The sequence below is a fragment of the Orbicella franksi genome, chromosome 5, assembly GCF_964199315.1.
Source record: "Orbicella franksi chromosome 5, jaOrbFran1.1, whole genome shotgun sequence".
In the NCBI taxonomy this organism is placed as follows: domain Eukaryota; kingdom Metazoa; phylum Cnidaria; class Anthozoa; order Scleractinia; family Merulinidae; genus Orbicella; species Orbicella franksi.
This window is the reverse complement of record NC_138149.1, coordinates 2,786,051-2,807,430: the sequence shown is the minus strand read 5'-3', so window position 1 is coordinate 2,807,430 and position 21,380 is coordinate 2,786,051. Positions and strand designations below refer to the sequence as shown.

Genomic DNA, 21,380 nt, shown 5'->3' with positions numbered 1-21,380 from the left:
CGAAGGTGCACACAGACCACTTTCTTTCGTCTTCTGTAGCCATTGGGTCGTTGTAAGGTCTCTTGCTGGCGTTGTGTACTTGTACGCATTTTGCGCCAAGGAGGGCCTGTTTACGACGTTTTGCTATCAAACATGGTCTCCTCCAACAACTCTTTAATGCCTCTGCGCCTGTTAGCGGTAGTCTGTCTTCTTTTTAGTGCCGCGTACGCCCAAGAGGAAGGCGGAGAAGGTGAAGGAGGCGAAGAGGAAGGAAACGGTAGGGACAAAAAAATTTAAGATAATCGATACAATGTGAAACAGTTGTAAACCTTTCTGCGCAACCCCTCGTGTATATAAACGACATTGCAAACCCGTCGCGTGTCTTTAGAGCACGTCGTGTGCGTGAGGCGATAGTAGTCAGATCGACAGTGTACCCCAAGCTCGTACAAGTTACTCCACTATTAAATCGAGTTAACAGTTTAAGCCAAGGGAAACGGTATAACTGATATTTCGCCGGCCAGCTGTTACGTATAAATTCTACATGAAGTTGGCAAAGTATAGAAAATTAAATAAACCCGAGAATTAAACTTAACTATATTCAAACGCAAATTATGATTATTGACTTAAATGCCCCTTTTGTATACCAAAGACGCGTATGGGCTGTAAGAGGTACTTAGTGTTGCTGAAAAGTTCTTTAAATAAGACATTCTCTGAGAAAAGGTAGCAGTAGGTCTTCAGACACATGCCTGCGTGATCATAAATTCAAAGACAACAGATATTGTTATCCCAAGGAAAGCCATTCCGGTGCTCAACGGAAAATGTCAGTAATCACTTTAAGACATTGAACATATTAACATTTACATCACCAGAAAAGTTAAGAATAAGATATTTTGATCATAAATGACTGAAGGCGAAAAAAATTTCATGCTGGATGGTAAAATTTGGAAAACGAAGATTAGAACCGCAACAGGCCGATCTTGTGGTTTCCCGGGGTTTGGAACTCACGTAACGTGTTATCTCACGAATGTTTAGCACGCCAGTTTTCGTTCATATTGTAGAACTACGAAGAACAAGGAGGGAAACTCCCGTATGCTTCAAACAACTGAAAAAAAAAAGCTCTTTTTGTGTTAAGTTCTGGTCATTGGGTGCAAAAAGCGAACTATGATGACCGTTGTTTTATAATCTGAAGACGATAACCGATACGATAGGCAACTGCACGACACAGGAATGCTGAAATAGAGGGGTTTTGTCTTATAGTTTCATTGTGTGACAGTGTAACTCAAACCATACAAAGATCGCCCAGTTCGCCACCTTTTTGAATAAGAACGACAAATCTGCCGCGAAATACAGTTCGTATGAAACAAATACTGCAAAATGTTGAATTCGAAATGCTGACTTTATACGATTTCATGGAAAGTCGCGCTATCTAAATTTTTATCAATACAGTATTATTATTACTATTAATATTATATTGTTACATTATTTTCCTCTCACAAGCTAGATTTATTGCCAGCCGATTTATATGTTAAATTATGCAAATAAGTTCCTCGGCTAGTGTATCTTCTTTGTTGCATGCAGTATACTTTATATATCTTCATGTTTAGTTATGCTTTCTTAGAAACGGTAATAAAACTTCTCATATTCTTCATCAGGGCAAGTGTTATAATACTACAGACTTCAGCTTGACAAACTTGTTACTGTGGTAGTTAACTATCTAGCCTGCAGAACAGGCGTACGTCATTTTCAAGTTGACAACGAGCTGAGTATACCTCAAGTAGTTTCAAGTGAAAGAGGGAAAAGAATTACAGTTGAACCACACTATTTCGAACTCTCAGGGGAAATAAAAAATAGCTCGAAATGGCGGGAGTTTGAAATAGCCGATAGTAAACTGACTGAAGGGCAAATCCAAGAGAAATGGTTTGAGTTTGAAATAACGGGGGTTCGAAAAAACAGAGTTTGAATTAGCCAGGTACAACAGTATTTATAAATAAAGAATTAATTATCCATCAAACTCAGGTTGTTACTTTACCTCAACAGTGTGTGACAAAGACTTTGATCTGACATTTTTGATTGACGGCAGTGGAAGTATCAGGCAAGCTGGAGCAGGAAACTTCGACCTGATGAAGACCTTTATAAAAAGGGTGATTGATGGATTCAATGTAGGTTTTGACAATACCCATGTAGGTGCAATTATATACTCGTCTTCGTCGTATGTTAAACCGGTGTTTGGTTTGGGGACTTACTTCAACAAAAAAAACATCGACAAAGCCATTGACGACATGCAATACCCCTCTGGCGGAACATCCACAGGAAAAGCACTTGAAAAAGCAAGGACTCAGTTGTATACGCCAGCGCAAGACAGAGAAGATAAACCCAATGTTTGTATTGTCATCACAGATGGAAAGGCAGATGATTCAGTTGAGCAACCGGCAAATGAATTACGTACATTAAAAGAAGCTACCATATTTGCTATAGGTGTTGGAAAGAATTTCGATAAGGCTGAGTTGGAGAAGATGGCGGGAAATACAAGAAATGTGTACACTGCTGATTTCAATGATTTGGAAAATGTCATAGAACAGATAAAGTTATCTGCTTGCCAAGGTTCGCTTTAGTTCTTAATTTAGAATGGTTTAATTAATTCTTATATGTGGACTAATCTGAATGAATGAGTTAACAATTACTGGATGAGGGTGAAAAAAACATTGTGATTTTGTCAGTGCCGAGCAGATCAATTATTTGCCAAAGCTGAAGGATGAGACATTAATAATTGATCTGCACAACACTGACAAATCATGATATCTTAGGATAACTGAGTTCAATAATTTTTTTATCATTCGATCACCAGCTGTGTTTTTTTTAATGTAAATCACTCTCTGGTATTGTCATACATTGTAAACAGGTTAATAGCTAATAAGAAACAAGATACCAAAGCTTTTTGTCCTGTGAGCATGGCTGAACCAAGTCACATGCCAAAACATCCCCGTATAGGGCTGGAAGTTCAAATCCATGGTCTCAATTGAGCGTCAGGAGGAGGAGAATTTATGAGGCCTTGGAAATTCTGCTCCAGTCCCTGACACTCAATCAAAACCATGTATTTGAATTTCCAGCCCTATACATGGATGTTTTGGCCCATTCCTTGGTTGACCCAAGCTCATGTGACAAACAGATTTCTGCCACATTCAATTGAGAAAGATGTGCCTGAGCTGTGACAGGGTGGAAAGTTTATGATCGCTAAAACATTAACTCTGCTTTGGCAACTTGTACAGAATTTTTTCAACCTATACAAAAATTTGTATGTTATCCTTCTTATCATAATTTTCTAAATGTCTTACAAGTTGTTCTCTGGTCAAGGATTAGTTTAGTTCCATAAACAAGCGAGAAAAAAAAAAAAAAGGAAAAAAAAAGAAAGAAAGAAAAAGGAATGATGCCAAAATCCACCCATCTGGACTGAACAAGCATGGTCAACAGATCAATATAGGGTTCATTACCCTTGGGTAGCTGAATAACTGCGCAAGGATTTAGTTCACTTCTGCCAGCTGCTTGTCTCGAGCAAGTCACATAAAACGGATATATGTAGAGTGGTCTGAGAGTAAAAAAACAAAAACATTTTCATTTAACTGGTACTCACACTTATTGTTCCCTTTTCATAGCCGAACAGCGACCACCACCTCCACAAAGGGTAAATATTGTTGTGTTACATGCTGTGATATAAGAATGCAAATGTTGAACTTGTTGTTGTGGTCAGTCATTATTTCTGATAATCAGCTGAAAACTGGGAAAAAGTCTCGGAAAGCATGATTAAATGAGTATGACTGAGATGAAATGGACCAGTAAAACATGCATTCCAAAATTAAGCTTAAAACAAACGGCCAAGATCAATATTATTGACACAAAATGGCAAAAATAATTCACCTTAGGTCGCTTGACTGCCATCTCAATAAACTCTGAAAATAACACTAACTCCTTTTATCTTTTTATACTTCAGGTAGGGCCGCCTGGCGATCCTGGCCCGAGAGGCGATAAGGTATTTCACAAAAACTCCATATTAAAAAGTTTTTTTAAAAAAAAGGTTTACCTTTGTGCCGGCTCACAAATGTTCAGCAGCTACTTACTGACTTCACAGGAGTACGTTGTGTAAGACAACTTACAGTGTGTGTAAAATGTGGAAGTAGAATCAGTCGGGTACACTTAGAGTGGAGACAACTCAAAGGTCTTAATTTTAGGTAAGGTTATGAACTAAGGCCTTTTTTGTTTGCCTTTTGACATTAACGTTTTTGTTGGCTCCACAATCATCTACAGTTGCCTATCTTTTTTTTTTAAACAATTACTTCCACACTCACAGACAAAACTGCTTACAATGCAAACTACTTACAGACACTGCTTACAATGCAATACATTAAGCTTAATACATTAATTACCTACATTAAGATAGTTACACGAAATACCCAACTTACATAACGTTACATTCCTCACTTTACGGTATTTACGCCACAGTTACAAATCATACAATTTTTATATACTACTGGCTTGGCTATACTTACATCACGGTACTTCCACCTCCCCCCTCCCACTGTTGTATATTAATTTTAATTAGACAAGATTAAACTCCTTCCTACAGCTGCCATCCTCTTCCTGATCTTTGTGTCAGGATTTATTTTAAGAACCACCATTGTATGCTACCACTTTAGCTAAAAAAACTTTTAGTAAAAGACCATGAAAAGAAGTTTTTGTATTTTCTGGTTTTTGTTGTTTTGCTACAGATATTTGCCCACGTATGATCAACGAATGAAATAAATCTAAGCACGGACACATAAGTCTGTTAACTTTTTGTGCATCCGACCATTTTTATTGCTTTTGAAATCTAATAATAACTTGTAATTAATTTATAGTTTTTACTGCACCTGTTTATTTCTTTTTAGTTTTCAAAACCTGTGATGTTACATGCATGGTTTCACTTCCAACATTCAATGTTAAAGCCTCATTTGCATTGCTTTAATGAACTTTGTTTACACTTTTTTCATCAAACCTATTGAAGCATGTAAAGTTCAGTTCTGTGAGACACATTATTAACACCATGTGGTGTCAATAATGTGACTCAGAGAACAGACTCGGGGGGGGGGGGGGCAGACTCTTGGGGGCAGAGGCAGGGGTGAATGATATGGTAAAAGCATGAATTTTGTTTGTACTGAACCCTGTCGTGCACTAGAAATTTTAATTTCAGAGCGTATGTGTAGGTATGATGTATTTTTGTCGGTTTTTTTTTCTTTGCTTATTAAATGTGCATGAATGCATAAGTGCATGATTTTTTTTGGTACAAATATGCTTGTAGGATATTTTTTTTTTCAAAATCACCTTCTCTCTCCATCAAAAGTGAAATGGCCTACCACTAAGATTAATTTATTTCAATCTATATTTTTAGGGAGCCACAGGGCCTATTGGTGTTGATGGACCTGTTGGGCTCAGAGGGATAACGGTAGGTTTCTGAAATGCTTTCCCTCTGAAGTTGAATGGCCGACTTCTAATGCCATTTAAGCTTAAATTTAAGTCAGCTCAAACTCTAGGTGACTCTAGCCTAGATTAACAGCTGCTGTTCAGACAAGGAGCCTGCACTTCTTTTCCAAACTTCTACTCCAGTGCACAATTGATTATTTGCTAATTTTGCAATTTGTCTGGATTATACGTACAGTGTTTAAATTTATGGCGAGTAATTTGTACAGTTCTGTTTTGAAGTAATGAAATTCAAAAAGTTCCTTTGACTGCCTGTAGCTTCATCCAATTTTTGGTAATCCTGGGAATTTTTTTCCATCTGATTATTTCCAAATTGGATCATGAGGTAGTCCTATTTCATATACAAATATTAACGTGGCTGTTGATGAACCTGAGCTGACATTACTTGTGTAGTTCAATTGGTCTGCATGAACATGTAGTTCCATGCAGGAACTGAACAATGCTGCAGGAATTTTTACCAAATTTATGCCAGAAAAGTGCTTTAAGAAAAGCATGAGGCATGGTTGAATAAGTTCTTCTTGAGTATTCTAAAACTATTCAGAAGTGCTTGCTTATATAACTCAATATTGCATGAGGAACTAAGCTTTTAAAATATACTGTCTAGCTATTTCCTTTAAAAAACGTGTTAACTTGTGTGTGCTCAAACTTGTAAATGTATAGTTGGCCCTGTGTATTAAACTTTAATTGGTAAAGCATGTGAGTGATGTACAGACTGTGCATGTGCATTGTGTTTTTAAATTGTGCTAAAATGAAATTTCTTAACTATTGCACCCGCCTGGGCCACAACATAATTCCAGAGGTGAAGAATGGTAACTTTGAGACTTTGCAAGCTGGTGAGAGTTAATAATCGAGAGAAAGTAAGACTGGGGAAAATTTTAAGATGGCAAGACTCAAAAAATATGTCTATTAGTAAACTTCTGCATTAGGCAGGTCACCAGTCAAATGTTTTAAGGGACCAATGATTAGCTGCTCCTTACTAATACACTGTACGTAGTACTTCTATGTAGGTTTTGCAAAATAGTTTTGTGTTCTGAATGCAAATTTCCTTCTTGGTCAGGGTGAAGATGGTTCACCTGGACCCAAGGGATTGCCTGGATCACCTGGCCTTCCTGGACGGCCTGGCCCTCCTGGCCCATTTGTGTTGGTTCCTCCTGGTGGAGGACCAGATGAAGGAGGTCCTGATCCACTCACAATTTCTGAGGTAACCCTGTTGGTAACCTGTTACAATAATTGTGATTGCTGTCACAAGTAAGACTTGAAATGATTAGGCTAGCATTCTGGGGACTGTCTTTAACTTGTTTCGCTGTGCAGACTACATATCAAATTGACAGTTAAAGACGGATGTTTTTAAGGACGGAGCTGAGGTATTAATGAAAGGGTGTTTTTAAAACACAAAATGGCGGAATGGCACCACAGTTAGCCTAAATAGCACTCTGGTTAGCCTAAATATCACTGACCCGAAAGTGGCTAGTTCTCAATAATAGTGACAGTTACCGTAGCCTTACAGACATCCTTATCCCACATTGACTCTTACTTGTAGTGCTATTTCCTCAATATTTTCAAGTTTTAAAGACACCATTAATCAAACTCAAATCTATTTGGTGACTAGTGATGAACATTGTTGTAGAGATGAATAATTAACTTTAAAAAATCCAAATCTGGAAGATCAGGAGGTTTCCCTTGTGCTCAAACCCCAAAAAGAAAAATGAAAGAATTTGGATAAAGTCTCCAGCCATTCAACTATTTGAATAAACTATGTACATGTGTACTCAGTTTACTTTTTGTTATAATTATATGGATCCCAGAAACTCTGAGAGATTCCATGCCCTTCAAGAGTCTGGCAAGTGTCTTATACTAAGTGTTATGCACATGTACTTTTATCTTCATTCTTTATTTTAAGTTTGTGTTTCTTTCTGGTAACAACATTGGTTGGGGGGGGGGGGGGGGATAGAGGGCCAGAGCCTGAGAGAATAGGTGGCGGGAGGCAGGAGATAAAGGTACCAGAAGCAGGTGAGCAGGGTACGGGATGCGGGAGTTTCTGACCTCCCCTTCCCCCCTACAGTGGCCAGTTTTATGGCGTACGTTTACACCACTTCCTTCCCTTGAATTTCTTGTTCAGAGTCTTGGCAACATTTGGTCAGTAATATTTAAGCCTGATCGAAGTTGTAATATTAGTTTCATTTTGTGTTTAAAGATTCGTTCTCAGGATTCAAAGGGCCCTGGTGCATCAAGAATCCAGACTGTCAGGGGACCTCCTGGGGAAGCTGTAAGTTCTGGGCCCTTAGTACTGGTTGCAGAGTTACTACTAACATTATTTAAATTAATAAGTATTAATTATGTCTAGCTAAGTAAATAATAGTATGGTGTTAAGGAATGTCTTAAAGGCCAAATTATTTTGGCAAGAAGTACAAGATTGCAGATAGAAGTGGATTGCATTTAAGAAATAGAAGACAGGAGTGGATCGTAGCTTGGGAGAATAAGAAATACTGTGGGAACACAAGCCAATAGATGAATGTTTTCACAGCTTTTTCAAATTCTCCCAAACTTTCTTGAGTGCTTTTATAACTCGCCTGGAACATGAAGAAAATTTTTATCTTATTTAGAAAACAGTTCAAAGAAAATAACAAACAAAGTGACTGTGAGAACTTTTCTGTGGTTCATCAAGTTATAAAAACATGATTTTTAACAAAGCGCGCATACATGTATTTTCTTTGAGGTATTAGCTAATTGATTTTGTGACAAGATTCCAAGCCAAAATTGAAATAAGTTTTTTCATTTTGGCTAATATTTCTTTGAGCACCTTCACCTTTTTTCAGCATTGATTTTCTCTTTAACTGCCAGAATTATAATGCCCCAATTAGGGGCTACTGGAATACAGAATATTTACAGTAGCAAAAACATTCATGGGGCACAGGATATTTGGGAGTAAAATTAATGGAAGTGGGACAATTAGAACAGATATCCTGGGATATCAAGTAGGGAATTGTTAATTTCTGAAATTGGAATAATCGGGTACGTCAAAAATTAACAGGATATATGTACTGGATACTCACATTTCCCTTAAAGGTCATGGCCTCAAGCTTCCAGGGTGGCCATACCCATATTACAACACAAAATTTTATATCAGCTGGAATATGCTTTCCCTTTAAGCCAGACTCAAATTGACGATGAGTTACTTTTTAAAATTGTTTACTGTCAAATCTCTTTAAAAATATCTAACCTTAGGGTAGTTAATGGCCGTTGCATATATAACAGTAGCCATTACAGTGGAGCTCTTGGGCACCAAAGGGATGTGTCAGTAGAGCCCCATTACTTAGAAAATTTGGTAACCCATCAAGCTTAAAAATGTTGGTTGTCACATGATTGTCCGTCCCTCTATCCGTACGCCCCCTCATGAAAATCAATGTGAAATGTCATCCTGCAACAACCTCATTCCTTGGGCTTTTCTGTTAGAGGTTTGGAGTGGCGGGTTTACAGTGTGCATCTTTGATATTGGACATCCATGTTACAATATGTTCAATTGAAACCTGTCAAGACAAGGTATCAGCTCACCATTATCATGTGGCCATATTACAGGCTCGTGCTTAGAGGTCAATTGAGGTCACATCCTTTTTTGAAGTTGACCTCTGCTCAGGTACAGGTTTTTGACTGGATCACAGGCTCAACCCAGGATAAACTTATTGTAACCAGGAGCTCCAGTTTTAGGCTTGGCTAAATCTATATAGTGTATATTTCATTATATTTATGGCAGGTATCATTTTTTAAAGAGCATGGATGATAGAAGGAATGATCAGGATAAAACATCTTGACCATTCATACTGCTTGGTGTTACTGGATGATACACTGTTAGTAGTATTATTCATTCATTCATTAATTATTTATTTATTATTTATTTTATTTCCAGGGTTCTCCTGGGAGGTCAGGACCTCCTGGTACAAGAGGACAGGAGGTTAGTTTGAACATGGTGTTTTAATAACTGATTTGTGAATTCCAAATTTGAATCTGTGTTAATTGCATTCACACTGTACACACTTCTTTAAGACGATTCCTTAGTATTGCATTGCGCATCCCTACTGCGCACGATTTTCGCGTCATCAGGAGCGCATACATGAGCGTGTGCTCATACAAGACTTAAGAGATTTCCGTCAAACTAAGCTCGATAGCGAAATAAATGTTCCTTTTCTCTTAAATGAGCACGGTGACCCCTGATTTTTTTTGAGGTATTTGCTAAGAACAGTCTAATAAAGAACATATTTGAAGAAGAAAAAAAGTTTGATGGTGGAACATGATTTTTTTTGGGAAAATAGTTCTGTACTGGGTGTATTTTGGCCAAGGCAAGGACTTCAAGCTAACCAAGGAACTGTGAAGTAGAAGAATAAATAGGAAGTGCAATATTTCCACAACCAGGCAATCAAAAACGGCTTAGAGGAAGCGATACTGCACGCTTATGTGAATAAAAGAAGCTTTACTTTTGAGATAAAATTTCGTGTCTTTCAAGTGACCAAGACTTAACAGGCTGTATGAAGGTGATTTGCATTTTTAACGCCCAACCAGTAAAAATGCCCCATTTTAAGAGCCTGATGACGCATAAACAAGCACGGTGTCCCCATTTTTTTATAGCATTTTTAATGTTCATATCATGAATGTTAATTATGCCGTTTCAAAAAAGTTTGATAGTAGAACAATTTCAACAGAATTACCTTAAGCTACTCAAACGTGCATGCATACTTTTAGAGCACCTTAAATAGATGCATCTCGTGTCCAAGCGAAGAGTGCGTCTGGTTTGAACAGTAGATACCTAACCCCTGTACTAAATTAAATCTAAATATAGAGCTGGCTATCATACTACAGCAATAGTTTTGAGCATCCAAATCATCTTTTGGGTCCCTTTTAAGCTTCAAGTCAAAGGGAATTTGTTTGTTTGCCCTCAAATTTGGACAGTAGCTAGTTTGATGTAATAATTATAAACAACAAAAGCCTGTCTGCAAATTTTATTAATCCCATGATGTTTTTTCCCCGAGAGCGACTAATTTATTTTTGCTATCACTCCATATTTTTTAATTCCTATTTCGAAAATGTTTTGTAACTTTTCACTGAAATTGAATATGCAAATTGCAAATCTACATATTTTCTTAGTTCTTTGGTTTCGGAAACTGAGGGACAAATTAAATGAGCGAAAAACAAAATTTGTGTGATTTAGCACTATTCAACAACAATTTCTACTTCTTTGACTGCATGCAACCCCTAAAAATATTACCTTAATTGATGAGTAAAAACATTTTAAGTATACTACTCACACCAGCGTACATGTATGTGGTTACCAAAATCTATAATTTACACCTCTGAAGGGAAGCAATCTTGGCTGTTACACTAAAGAGTCTCTCTCTCCTTGGAGTTGGCAACCTACTTTTATATATCTATGTTTTTATTTTTGTATATATCCTATTATTGTGTAATTTATGGTAGGTAAATAGCTTCAGGGTTCCTATTGATGGCAGAGATGCTTTGTAAGCCTGATCATGAATGAAGAGACTACCCTGAAATTGCCCGGCTTCAGATTTTTACTTTTAAATAAAAGTGTCTATCTATCTACCTGAACCTCTAGTGTTCCTAAATGCAGTTGGTTTGTACTCTTTCATCCTTGCCAGCTGTCTTAAATTTAGTTACCTACAGTAAATGTGTTTTTTTTTTTCCTTTGTGACAGGGAGAACGTGGCGAAACTGGTGAAACAGGTCTTCGTGGAGACACTGGAACAGCGGTAAGAATTAGACCAGTTTTATTCAACTTGCATTAATGGCATTGATTCTGACCTGGAGCATAGTATGTGACACAACTAGATAAAAATAAGTAATTAAACTTTAAATTTTCAAACCCTCATCTTGATAAATTTCCTGGGTCCACCACCATTTTATATACATGTAATAACGTTGAACCGGTGGACGGAATGTGTAACATAACACTATTATTGTGCTGTTTGATGTTTGAAACATGTTAGATTTACATGTACATGTAACTTAATATAAAACTTTTTTAATGCCACGCTTAGAACTGGCTCTAGGATTTTGTTTTCTTTCAACTTTAAATTTTGGCTCCAGTGGTTAAGTTCTCTTACATTCTGATTCAATTAAAACGAATTATAATTGTAACATTAAGCAGTGTTTTACTTTTTCTGTCAAAAATTGATGCAATTTTTGTAAAGTTACACTTACCCAAGGATTAACAAATAAATTAGAAATAATAAATTAAAGTAATTAATCTGCAAATTCATAAATTAGAGTTACTTATAAGTTACTTAATGTCTCAGGTACCAATTTATTAGAGATCTTAAGTCTTAAGTCTTAACCAAAGCTTGTAATTCCCACAAAAGACAATCTACTGAGTCTTCTTTGGTAATAGTAATTATAATAATAACAACAATAAGGATAATGATAATGATAACGATAACGATAATGATAATGTGAAAATGTGACAAAAAAATTAGCCTAATAAAAAACTTGCTTTATAAGTGGTCTAAACACTTCTTGGCTCAGTATTCCTGGCTTTGGCTGGAGTTCTATAATAATAATAACAACAACAACAACAATAAGAAGAAGAAGAACAAGAAGAAGAACAAGAAGAAGAACAAGAAGAAGAACAAGAAGAAGAACAAGAAGAACAACAAGAACAAGAATAAGAAGAAGAAGAAGAACATGAACATGAACACAAACACAAACACAAACACAAACACAAACACAAACACGAACACGAACACACGCACGCACACGAACAAGAACAAGAACAAAAATGGGAACAGGAACAGGAGCGGGAGCAGAAGCAGGAGTGAGAACAAGAATAAGAATAAAATAATTATTTGTAGAGCACCAAACCCACTAATAGTCCATGGTGCTTTACATTAATTGATGAAATCATGCAAACTTGATGCACTTCCTGCATCTGTTTTAAAGCCCTGCTTTAATTTCCTGTCATCTTACCCACTTTAACTTCGATAATAAACATGTCCCTCATGAAGGGCATGATGCCACATGCTATGAAAGTTGCTGTATTAAAATTTGTATTATTGATTGTTTGCAAGGGAACATTTTACGTTTTCCAATCAGATGTAATTGAATGAGACTTGATTAGTGTTTAAAATATCCTGCATTAGCTGGGTATATGCATTTAAAATCGTGATGAGAGATTGGTGAATAATCTAGTGAGAGCCAGAGTTTAAAACAATTATAAGGCCACTTCCAAGTTGCCTTTTGCCTCTAGGTCAAAATGAGTCTTCTTGCAACACCATTCATATGAAAACATGTTCTGTCTACATATTCAGTTTAATTAATCGTATGAAAGGTTACACACAAAGACTTGTTTTGAAACAGAGGCACAAAGTAACTCGAAAATGGCCTATTTACAGTTCATTTCAATATATAGTGATAATTAATAATTTTTATAGTAATTACATTTGTATTTTTAATTAAATTAAATTGATTTTTTGTTATTTACAGGGAGCTCCGGGCTCTCCAGGCTCACCTGGTGAGGCAGGACGGAATGGAGGCGATGTATGTATAGCACAAATCAGGATTTTCAAATTTAAATACAGTAGGAGGAGGAAATCATAAAGAAGGCAATATAGTACATTTGGGCCACATTTAAGGTGGCCATGTGGGGAAGAGTGCTGGCAGGAGTGGGTTACGCCTTATACCTGAGAGAGATGGGTAAAGCTGGCTCTAGAAGATTTTGAAAATCTGGGTGCCTTGATCATGAGGTGCCTTCTGGTGCATTTTTAGCACCCAAAAGTGATTTTGTTGGATATGGAATGCTTTGGCTGTTCCCCAGGAGTACAGGCCACTCATTTCAACTTCTGCAGCATTGACCACTTCATGTTGTTATTCTGTATCTCTTCAGTCCGCTTGTCAGCTGGGCAAGTTTTCATACCTGGAATAGAGTCCTCACATTCCAACAGTCAATCCCTGTTACGGACTTGGGTAATTGGCCTTTGGGTGCCCAGTTGGGTTTGACTTGAAGGCTTCGACAATTCATTTTTGTCGTTGAGGGGTGGCCTGCCCCACTCTGATCCACATCTGCTATACTGGTTTCGGTTTCTGGCATACAATTTTTTTATAGGGTAAGGTTGTTGGCCTTATGCCCAACTCCCAACCAAGAGGACCAGGGGATTGCTCTTTGTCTGACCTCCACCCTTCAGCCTTTATCTGGCATGGGTGACCCTAGCAGGAGTTTAGAACTCCCTGCAGCATAGCTTGAGGGGTCACTGAGACATGCAAGTCACCCCACCATGCCCTACAAGGTGATGATCCCGACGTGGTGAGCAGGCACTTAATGAGTAATTATAGTTATAACGGAGACTGAGTTAGAGTGGTACACTGTGAGAGAGTGAGAGGAGTTGTCCCAGCTGGGACATGTTCAGGAGGAAAAGAAGGGGATGTTTCATCTTTGCTGCTCGCATTACACAGCTTCATTACTTATGAAGCACTTAGTGACTGGCCCCAAGGGAGAAACAGTGAGTTTTGTTATCCTGAGACCCATGCTCTCTCAGGCAAAGCCAAGGGGAACCTTGAGAGTGGAAGAAACTGCAAAAATTTATTTGCTCTATGTTGGGTGGTATACACATAAACTTTTACCACTGAGCTGGCCTGATTGAGGTTTAACTTGTCATGTGTTTTTAATTCTATACCCAGGGTTTGCCTGGTCCTCCAGGAGAAAGTGGTGACCCTGGGCCTCCCGGAGAACCGGTAACATTTATATTTCATATTCCAATTATCTTTAATAGTTAATCTATCTTGAGTTATTTATCACATATGGTTTCAGCACACTACTCTGGGATTCCTGTGTATCTGTTGGTTGGCCTGTGTTATAATATAAGTGGTTTAGATTAAACAAATATCTGCACGTGCATTGTACAAATGTGTACAGTTATGACTAATTAAATGTTATTTAGGTACGATTGTGTGAATTAGTTCCATTTATTGAACACATTCCACACATGTGGTAGACATGTACCATTGTTTGTATAGCATTGTTTGGGAGATATAGAAAGTACATCTGATACATGGTATAATTGTACCATTTAGTACAAATCACACCATTACATGCATTACATTATTTAGAACATAACATGTAAATGTACATGGTAAGGGTATGTAGCATGCAAAGAAAGTGGGGGCTTAGTGGATTTTGTTGTGAGGCTTAAAGGAGCTCAGTCACGGTTTGTGCATGTTGAAAAGTTTAGCCTCAATTTTTTAAAATTTGTTGTGTGCAATCCGTGTTAATCTTCTCCATCCTTGGCCATCCTTGTGCCTTTATGGTTTATCATTATCTCATTGGTGTTTTTCTATCTTATTAAACTGTTATTTTCAGGTTTCCTACCATTTAAAGGTAATTTTGAATGTGGCCCAAATAACTCAAAATACCGTGACTGAGCCCCTTTAAGTGGATTCTGTCCTCTTCAGGTTGTCTGACAAACAAAGTGAAGTTTGTTTTGGGTAACTCTAGTTTTGAAGAAATTCAAATTACAGATTAAAGTACCATAAAAGATGAAGTTATTGTGTTAATTTAAATTATTTGCAATTAATTTTAATAAGCCTAATCATGCAAGCTCATGTAGCAGGCATGGAGGAGGAGGGGGAGGGTTAAGTGGGAATGATGTTCAGGTTAGTAGTCTACATGTACATCACAGTTACAGTTTGTTACAGGACATTGTTCAGGCTTGAAAATGTTTTTCAGTCAGCACCTTGACATGTCAATCTTATAAACCTTTTAGGGCCCATCAGGTGCTCCTGGTAGACGCGGCCTTAGTGGTGTGAAAGGAGATAGGGTAAGCAATTTGTTAAATGTACATGAAACTGTGCCTTCTGTTTCAATCTTATAATTTTCTGCATTACTACCTAGTCACTTAAAATGACTGTTATCCCTTTCAAAGAGATAGTGTAGATGTTAACTGAGAACATTCCCATAAGTCTCAATTGAAGCATAGGACACAAAATTATGTTTATTAAACTTGCAGTCTGCTTACATTGGTTGTGTACAAGGTAATATTCTAAGCAACATTTCAAAAATCATGAGAGCTGCATGCAGTGCAATATGTTGCTTGTTGTATAAAAATAATTATAATCCTTACCCTCTCCACAGAAGGGTTTTTTTGGCTAGAACAGTATGTGAAATCCCCAGGTGGCTGCCCCTCTTTAAATTCCAGTTTAGCCTTGTGCTATTCCTTTTGAATTTTTTGGCTTTCGAGCTCTTGATCCCCCTTTCGGAATTACCAGTGACTTTCCATGGGGTGGATATATGCACTTTTTTTTTGCACAATTATGAGCTGTTCAATTAGCTAAAAGCATTTGGCATACATCGTACAACAAACTAAGTGCACCATCTAAATTAGGTGAGACTGTGGTGGGTGGTGGGGGGGGGGGGGGGGCAGGGGCAAGGGTGTTACTCCCTATAATGGCCTATAACATGAGGCTCTGCCCCAAAGTGGTACCTTTCTCAGGCTCTAGTTATATAAAAGGGTAGAGATTTCACAAGTTGAGGTATATGAAAGGTAGGGAAATCTATTCCTTAGTTTTTTAAGAGGGTTTCTGTTAAAATATTTCTAACAGATGCACCTTATGGCTGTATTATTTAGTTTATTAAGCACTACATGAAAATGACAAGAAGATTAATTCCTTTTTTGGCGATTTATTCATAATACGGGCTGGTTATGAAGGCATTTGAAAAGGGTATCTTTTTCAATTAAAGGCGTGTGAAAGGGGAACCTTTTCTGTCAAAATGATGCTGTATACAAAAAGGTAAGGGATTGGACCCTGGGGTGGAACCTCCCTGTGTAAGGCTTTGTAGAGTACCCTTCCCCCACCCCGGGGGTCAGATGTCATAGTTGCCATTGTCAATGAATGTTTCTCAAATTCATTGATAATTCACCAGCTTTAAGATAACAATTGAGAGCAATTCCTAATTGTGATTAAATGTTATTTGTCTATACAGTGTTTTCTCCTATGTTAGTTTTGTTTGGAAATTGTGGCAAAATGCAGTCTCTCATGCTGTTGGACTGTGACATGAAATAACATCCAGTCTGATCTATTTCTGCCAGGGCGACCAAGGTGAACAAGGTCAACGAGGTGACCAGGGAAGTCCTGGTGCAACGGTAATCAACATCAAAACTTTTTTTTCATACAGTGTTCATTTGGCACCTTTGGTAGATTTGCCTGATAACTTACATCTCTAAGGACAGGCAGGTGGATTGAAATGCTCCTGAAGCTACAACTTTGAAAGGGGTGCTGGGTACAAGAAGTGTAGCACAGTTGTAAGCCTGGCCATTATAAATTAAAGGTGCATGTCTAGCTCTGTGTGCGTGTGTGTGCAAGATGAACCAAATCAGGCAGTGTACTTTCATTGGCTGCCAAAGGAGGTGAAATTAGAATGGGGCTATCTTGCCTACTTGGGATTGCCCATTCATTGACAGTATCCCACAAAAAGAAATGTTCTGTGTAATAAATTCTTAATTGACCGAGTGCAAGCTCGTCTGGTTAAATCAGCTGGGCATATCATGGCCTTCTTTTTGCATGTTAAAGGACTTCTACTGCATCTTGTTCTACAAACAAAAAATATCTTGGCCAATGTCCATTCATCTTGACCTCGAACTTGGTCAATAACCCATAGTTGGTGGCTTGAAATGCAATTAATATTTACTGATGTATGAATGTTGTAATTGCAGGGATTTGGTGGTGCACCTGGCAGAGAGGGTTCAGATGGAACTCCGGTAATCCCCTTGCTTTTGTAATAAGACACAAGTAGCTTTAACCAAGACTAATTGTCCCAGGGAGGTGGGGGTACTCCCTTATATGCGCTGTATAGGTATGTGCGGCCCCAAAGGGTATGGTATTTCAGCCGTTTTGGTCATAAATAAGGTATCGATTTTAGCTGATTTTAGTCATCTTGGTCATAAATAGGGTATGGTTTTTGTACTCTAGCCTTGATATGGGTATGTTTTTAAGAAGAAGCCACTTTTTTGTCATTATCGAAAAGAAAATCAACCAAAGCCCCTCACAAATCCTGTTTACGGTAATTTAGCATTGGTCTGAACTGGGGACGTAATTATAATGCAGGTCTGAAAAAGGGTTTTGATTTAAGGGTCAGGTCATAAAAAGGGTTCCGAATTTTTGGTCAGGTCATAAATAGGGTAGGGAATATCGCAGATTTTGGTCATAAATAGAGTAATGGTTTTGGGAAGCAGGCCGCACACCCCCACCAAATCTTTCTGAGAGTACCCCCCGGGAATTGTCCTTTGTGGCAGGTAATGTTCTGATCAAAGGGTTATTCTTAAGGGAGCAGAGTATGCAACACCATATGGGAGATTTCCTATTGCAAGCTAAGTGGGTATCATCTAGTTAAGATATGTTCTCTCGATTTGCTAGGTGATCCCTTATAGAAGGTGTCCCTTGCTTACAAATGTTAAACCTTAGGCGTTCCCCAGCAGAGACATATATATGCACCACTTTTGTTAGTTATAGGAGTCATCTTTTTGTGGAGGCTGATCAACCCCTACAGGAGTTGTCCTGTAGTTTTCTTGAAGGTATCTTGTTGAGAAGGTGTCCCTTTTGTTGAAGATGATCAATGTACTAATCTGGATTACAATCACTAGGGTGCACAAGGACCACGAGGAAGATCTGGTGAACCTGGAGCAGGTGGACCGATTGTAAGTCATTTAAAATGAGTATATCCATCCACAGTGAGAGGTGCGGTGGTCTCATGGTCTATGTACTTGTCTCCGGATTGAGTGGTCTGGGTTCAAGCACTGGCCGGGGACCTTGCGTTGTGTTCTTCGGCAAGATACTTTACTCTCACAGTGCCTCTCTCCACCCAGGTGTACTAATTGGTACCGGTGAACTTAATGCTGACGGTAACGCTGCAATGACCAAGCATTCCATCCGGGGGGCAGTAGAAATACTCCTAGGATAAGTTCCGCCCTGATGGGCCACTTGGCTAGTATGCAGACTACATGTATATTCATCCACATGGTCTGTAAGAGGTGCACTGAATGGTAAAATCCAAGACTCGCCAAGACGACAAGACCCTTAATTGAAAATCCAAGACTGTGACTTAAATGAATCCAAGATTGGAAACGAAATACTCACAAATGAGATTTTTTGACTCAGCAAAAGGATCCCAAGATCAGGTCCACTTTCTCGAGATCTATGACTTTATATGTACCATTCACTGGCCCTTGTAAGCAAAGCTTGCTTCTTCTCAAAAAAAGTATAGGAAAAAGAGAAAGATGCTTGTGATGTGTGTATTGAAAATATGGAATCTCGAAACGGAACCAGAAAGAGTTTAATGGACAAAAAAGCAGCGCCAAAAAGAAAATAAATAAATAAATAAATATATATATATATATATATATATATATATATATATATATATATATATATATATATTTTTTTTTTTTTTTTTTTTTTTTTCTTTTTTTTTCGTAAAAAAAGACCAAAACACAAAAAACAAAAAAACAAAACAAAGAAAATAAATGTAACATATAGAGATGAAATTATTGTCAGTAACAACATCAAATCTCAATATCGTCTGGGTCTGATTCCAGTTCTGGTTGTTGATCCGTTTCCTTTTCTGGAGTCTGTGTTTTCCGTATGCCAGTTTACAGATGTTGGTATGTTTTGGACTAGGAATTCATGAATTGGAATGACAGCTGGTGATCTAAATTTTTTTGAGCTTTGTGAGGCATTGACTTGTTACTTGCTGTCAAGGCCATTCAAAAGTCTGCACCATACTCTCTTCACAACAACCACCTTGCCATTGAATGTCTTGTTTTGTTTGAATGAGAGTAGCTAAAATAATTGATGATATTCCCAATTTATAAACTCTGCAACCCCATAATACTTAAGTGGGCGTGTTTAGAAGATGAAATGGGGAACTGTCACTATGTTTAGCTTCAGTAGCGCTCCGATTGACATAATGAGCGCTCAGGTTAGGCTAAATCTCACTGACTTGAAGATGGTTAGCTCTCAATAACTGTATGTGTTAACGGTATCCCACATTGATTCTAGGCAGTTAACTGCCATTTCGTGTTTTAACACGTTCTCGAGCAGCTGCCATTTTGGATACCTTCAGTGCAGTTGTCGTTGGGCTACACTGCCAGAACTGGATATAACTGGAACGTTCATGTACCAAGGAGTAAGGAGTGTAATTGGGTAAATACTGTTGTTTATTTTTGTGTACATGTGTTTTCTAGGGTGCGCCAGGACCTACTGGTTCTGTTGGAGCAGAGGGACCTGCAGTAAGTTAATTTACCTACGTACAGTAGTGTTGATTATACTAGTTATCCTTCTAGAACCTCAAGTCATTTTACAACACGATTTTACAAACTTTTTATTACTTGTCATATTAAGTGTAACCGTCATTTTATGCATTGATGTTCACTTAGAACCTTATTATAAATGCGTTACTAGTCCATTCTTAATTGAGTCTCAAAGTCTTAATAAGCTTTGTTTCTCAGGAAAATATAAATTAAACCATCACAATTAAGCTAAGCTTTTGTCCATGGTTTGTAAACGTTAGCTAGTTAGTTTTACCGGGATTTGATCAACTGTGACTCCATCAATCTCCTTAAATTAGAATTCAGCTCTCCAGAGATTAGTTCCTGATGGGTGATAGTTAAAACCTTCCGCTGTTTGCATTAAGATAGGGTTTGTAGGCTTGTTAAATCATCTTTGACAATCAACCATCAGGGTGTTGGCCTATTATTGTTTAACATCAGTATTATCTTTGAAACATAACACTATCATCTTCTGTCAACATCAGCATCAATTCTTTTGTAAGATTTCTTTGAAGTTCATTAAACAGCCTGCAAAATTTTTCGCCTGCAACAATACCCAAGGGTTCCTTTTATTTACTCCGCAGGGTCTACCCGGTGAGACCGGAGATACTGGGGGAAACGGGGCTCCTGGGGGCAAGGGAGAACAGGGAGCCACGGGCTCCCCAGGCCCTCGAGGAAGGCCCGGCCCAGCAGGGCCAGTGGGACAACCAGGTGACAAAGGAGATGCTGGCGCAACCGGCAGACGTGGAGTCAATGGACGATCAGGCTACAAGGGTGACACGGTAATTCAAGCTGTAGTGGTTGTTTAGTTTTAGATTGAGAAGATAATTATATCAAACACTGTGACAATATTTTACCACATTTTCATTTTTGGTGGACTTCGTATAAGTTATTCTATTGTTGTAATGTTTGGAGCAACACCACTGAGGATAACCTGAATAGGATTCAAACTGTGCAGAATTTTGCGGCCGCATCATCAGTAACACAGGGAAGTACGGCCATGTCTCCCCCATTCTTAAACATCCAGAGTGATTACCAGTGAGACTCACTGTCTGTCTGTCTTTCTGTCTGTCTGTCTTTCTGTCTGTCTGTCTGTCTTATTAAGCATCTACAGAACTGTTAAAATTTGGAATTCCTTATACTCTGCGTTAAAGTTAAATCCCTCACGAAAGGACTTCAAACATTGTGTAAGAAAACATTTAATCTCCAAATCTCTAGAGTCTTGAACTCACTGATGTATTTCCTCTATATATATCTTTTTATTTATCTTTATTTATTTAGTGCTCATTGTACTGTAATGATCACACTATCACTTCTGGAACCCATCTATTTGCACCTTGTGACAAAGTTTTATGGGGATGAAAGTGATGTTTGGATGTAATATATCAAACACGAGAGACAGTGTTTCATCGGGATATCCAAACACCGAGAAGAGAGTTGAAAATACAACGCGCAGTGGAGTATTTTTGACGAAATTGGAGGTGTTTGGATACTTGATGAAACACTGTCTCGAGTGTTTGATATATCTTCTTAATCGAAACAAAACTAAGGAGTAAACGGAGAAGTAAAATCCTCA

General features: G+C 38.0%; 1 protein-coding gene across 2 annotated transcripts in view; it reads left to right on the top strand.

Moving 5' to 3' along the window:
- Positions 1–27: 27 nt before the first annotated feature.
- LOC145486912 (uncharacterized) overlaps positions 28–21,380 on the top strand; it is a 142,515-nt gene continuing 121,162 nt past the window's right edge. Inside the window, exons 1-17 of one of the 2 annotated variants that reach the window (XM_081465621.1) lie at positions 28–256; positions 2,017–2,580; positions 3,630–3,658; positions 3,965–4,003; positions 5,399–5,452; positions 6,545–6,688; positions 7,682–7,753; positions 9,392–9,436; positions 11,192–11,245; positions 12,975–13,028; positions 14,166–14,219; positions 15,248–15,301; positions 16,571–16,624; positions 17,195–17,239; positions 18,122–18,175; positions 19,721–19,765; positions 20,389–20,586. In XM_081465621.1, coding sequence (XP_081321747.1) covers positions 133–256; positions 2,017–2,580; positions 3,630–3,658; positions 3,965–4,003; positions 5,399–5,452; positions 6,545–6,688; positions 7,682–7,753; positions 9,392–9,436; positions 11,192–11,245; positions 12,975–13,028; positions 14,166–14,219; positions 15,248–15,301; positions 16,571–16,624; positions 17,195–17,239; positions 18,122–18,175; positions 19,721–19,765; positions 20,389–20,586 — 1,683 coding nt within the window. In that variant the 5' untranslated portion in view covers positions 28–132. The remainder of the gene's footprint in view (positions 257–2,016; positions 2,581–3,629; positions 3,659–3,964; positions 4,004–5,398; positions 5,453–6,544; positions 6,689–7,681; positions 7,754–9,391; positions 9,437–11,191; positions 11,246–12,974; positions 13,029–14,165; positions 14,220–15,247; positions 15,302–16,570; positions 16,625–17,194; positions 17,240–18,121; positions 18,176–19,720; positions 19,766–20,388; positions 20,587–21,380) is intronic. The other variant, XM_081465620.1, reaches the window with a different exon arrangement.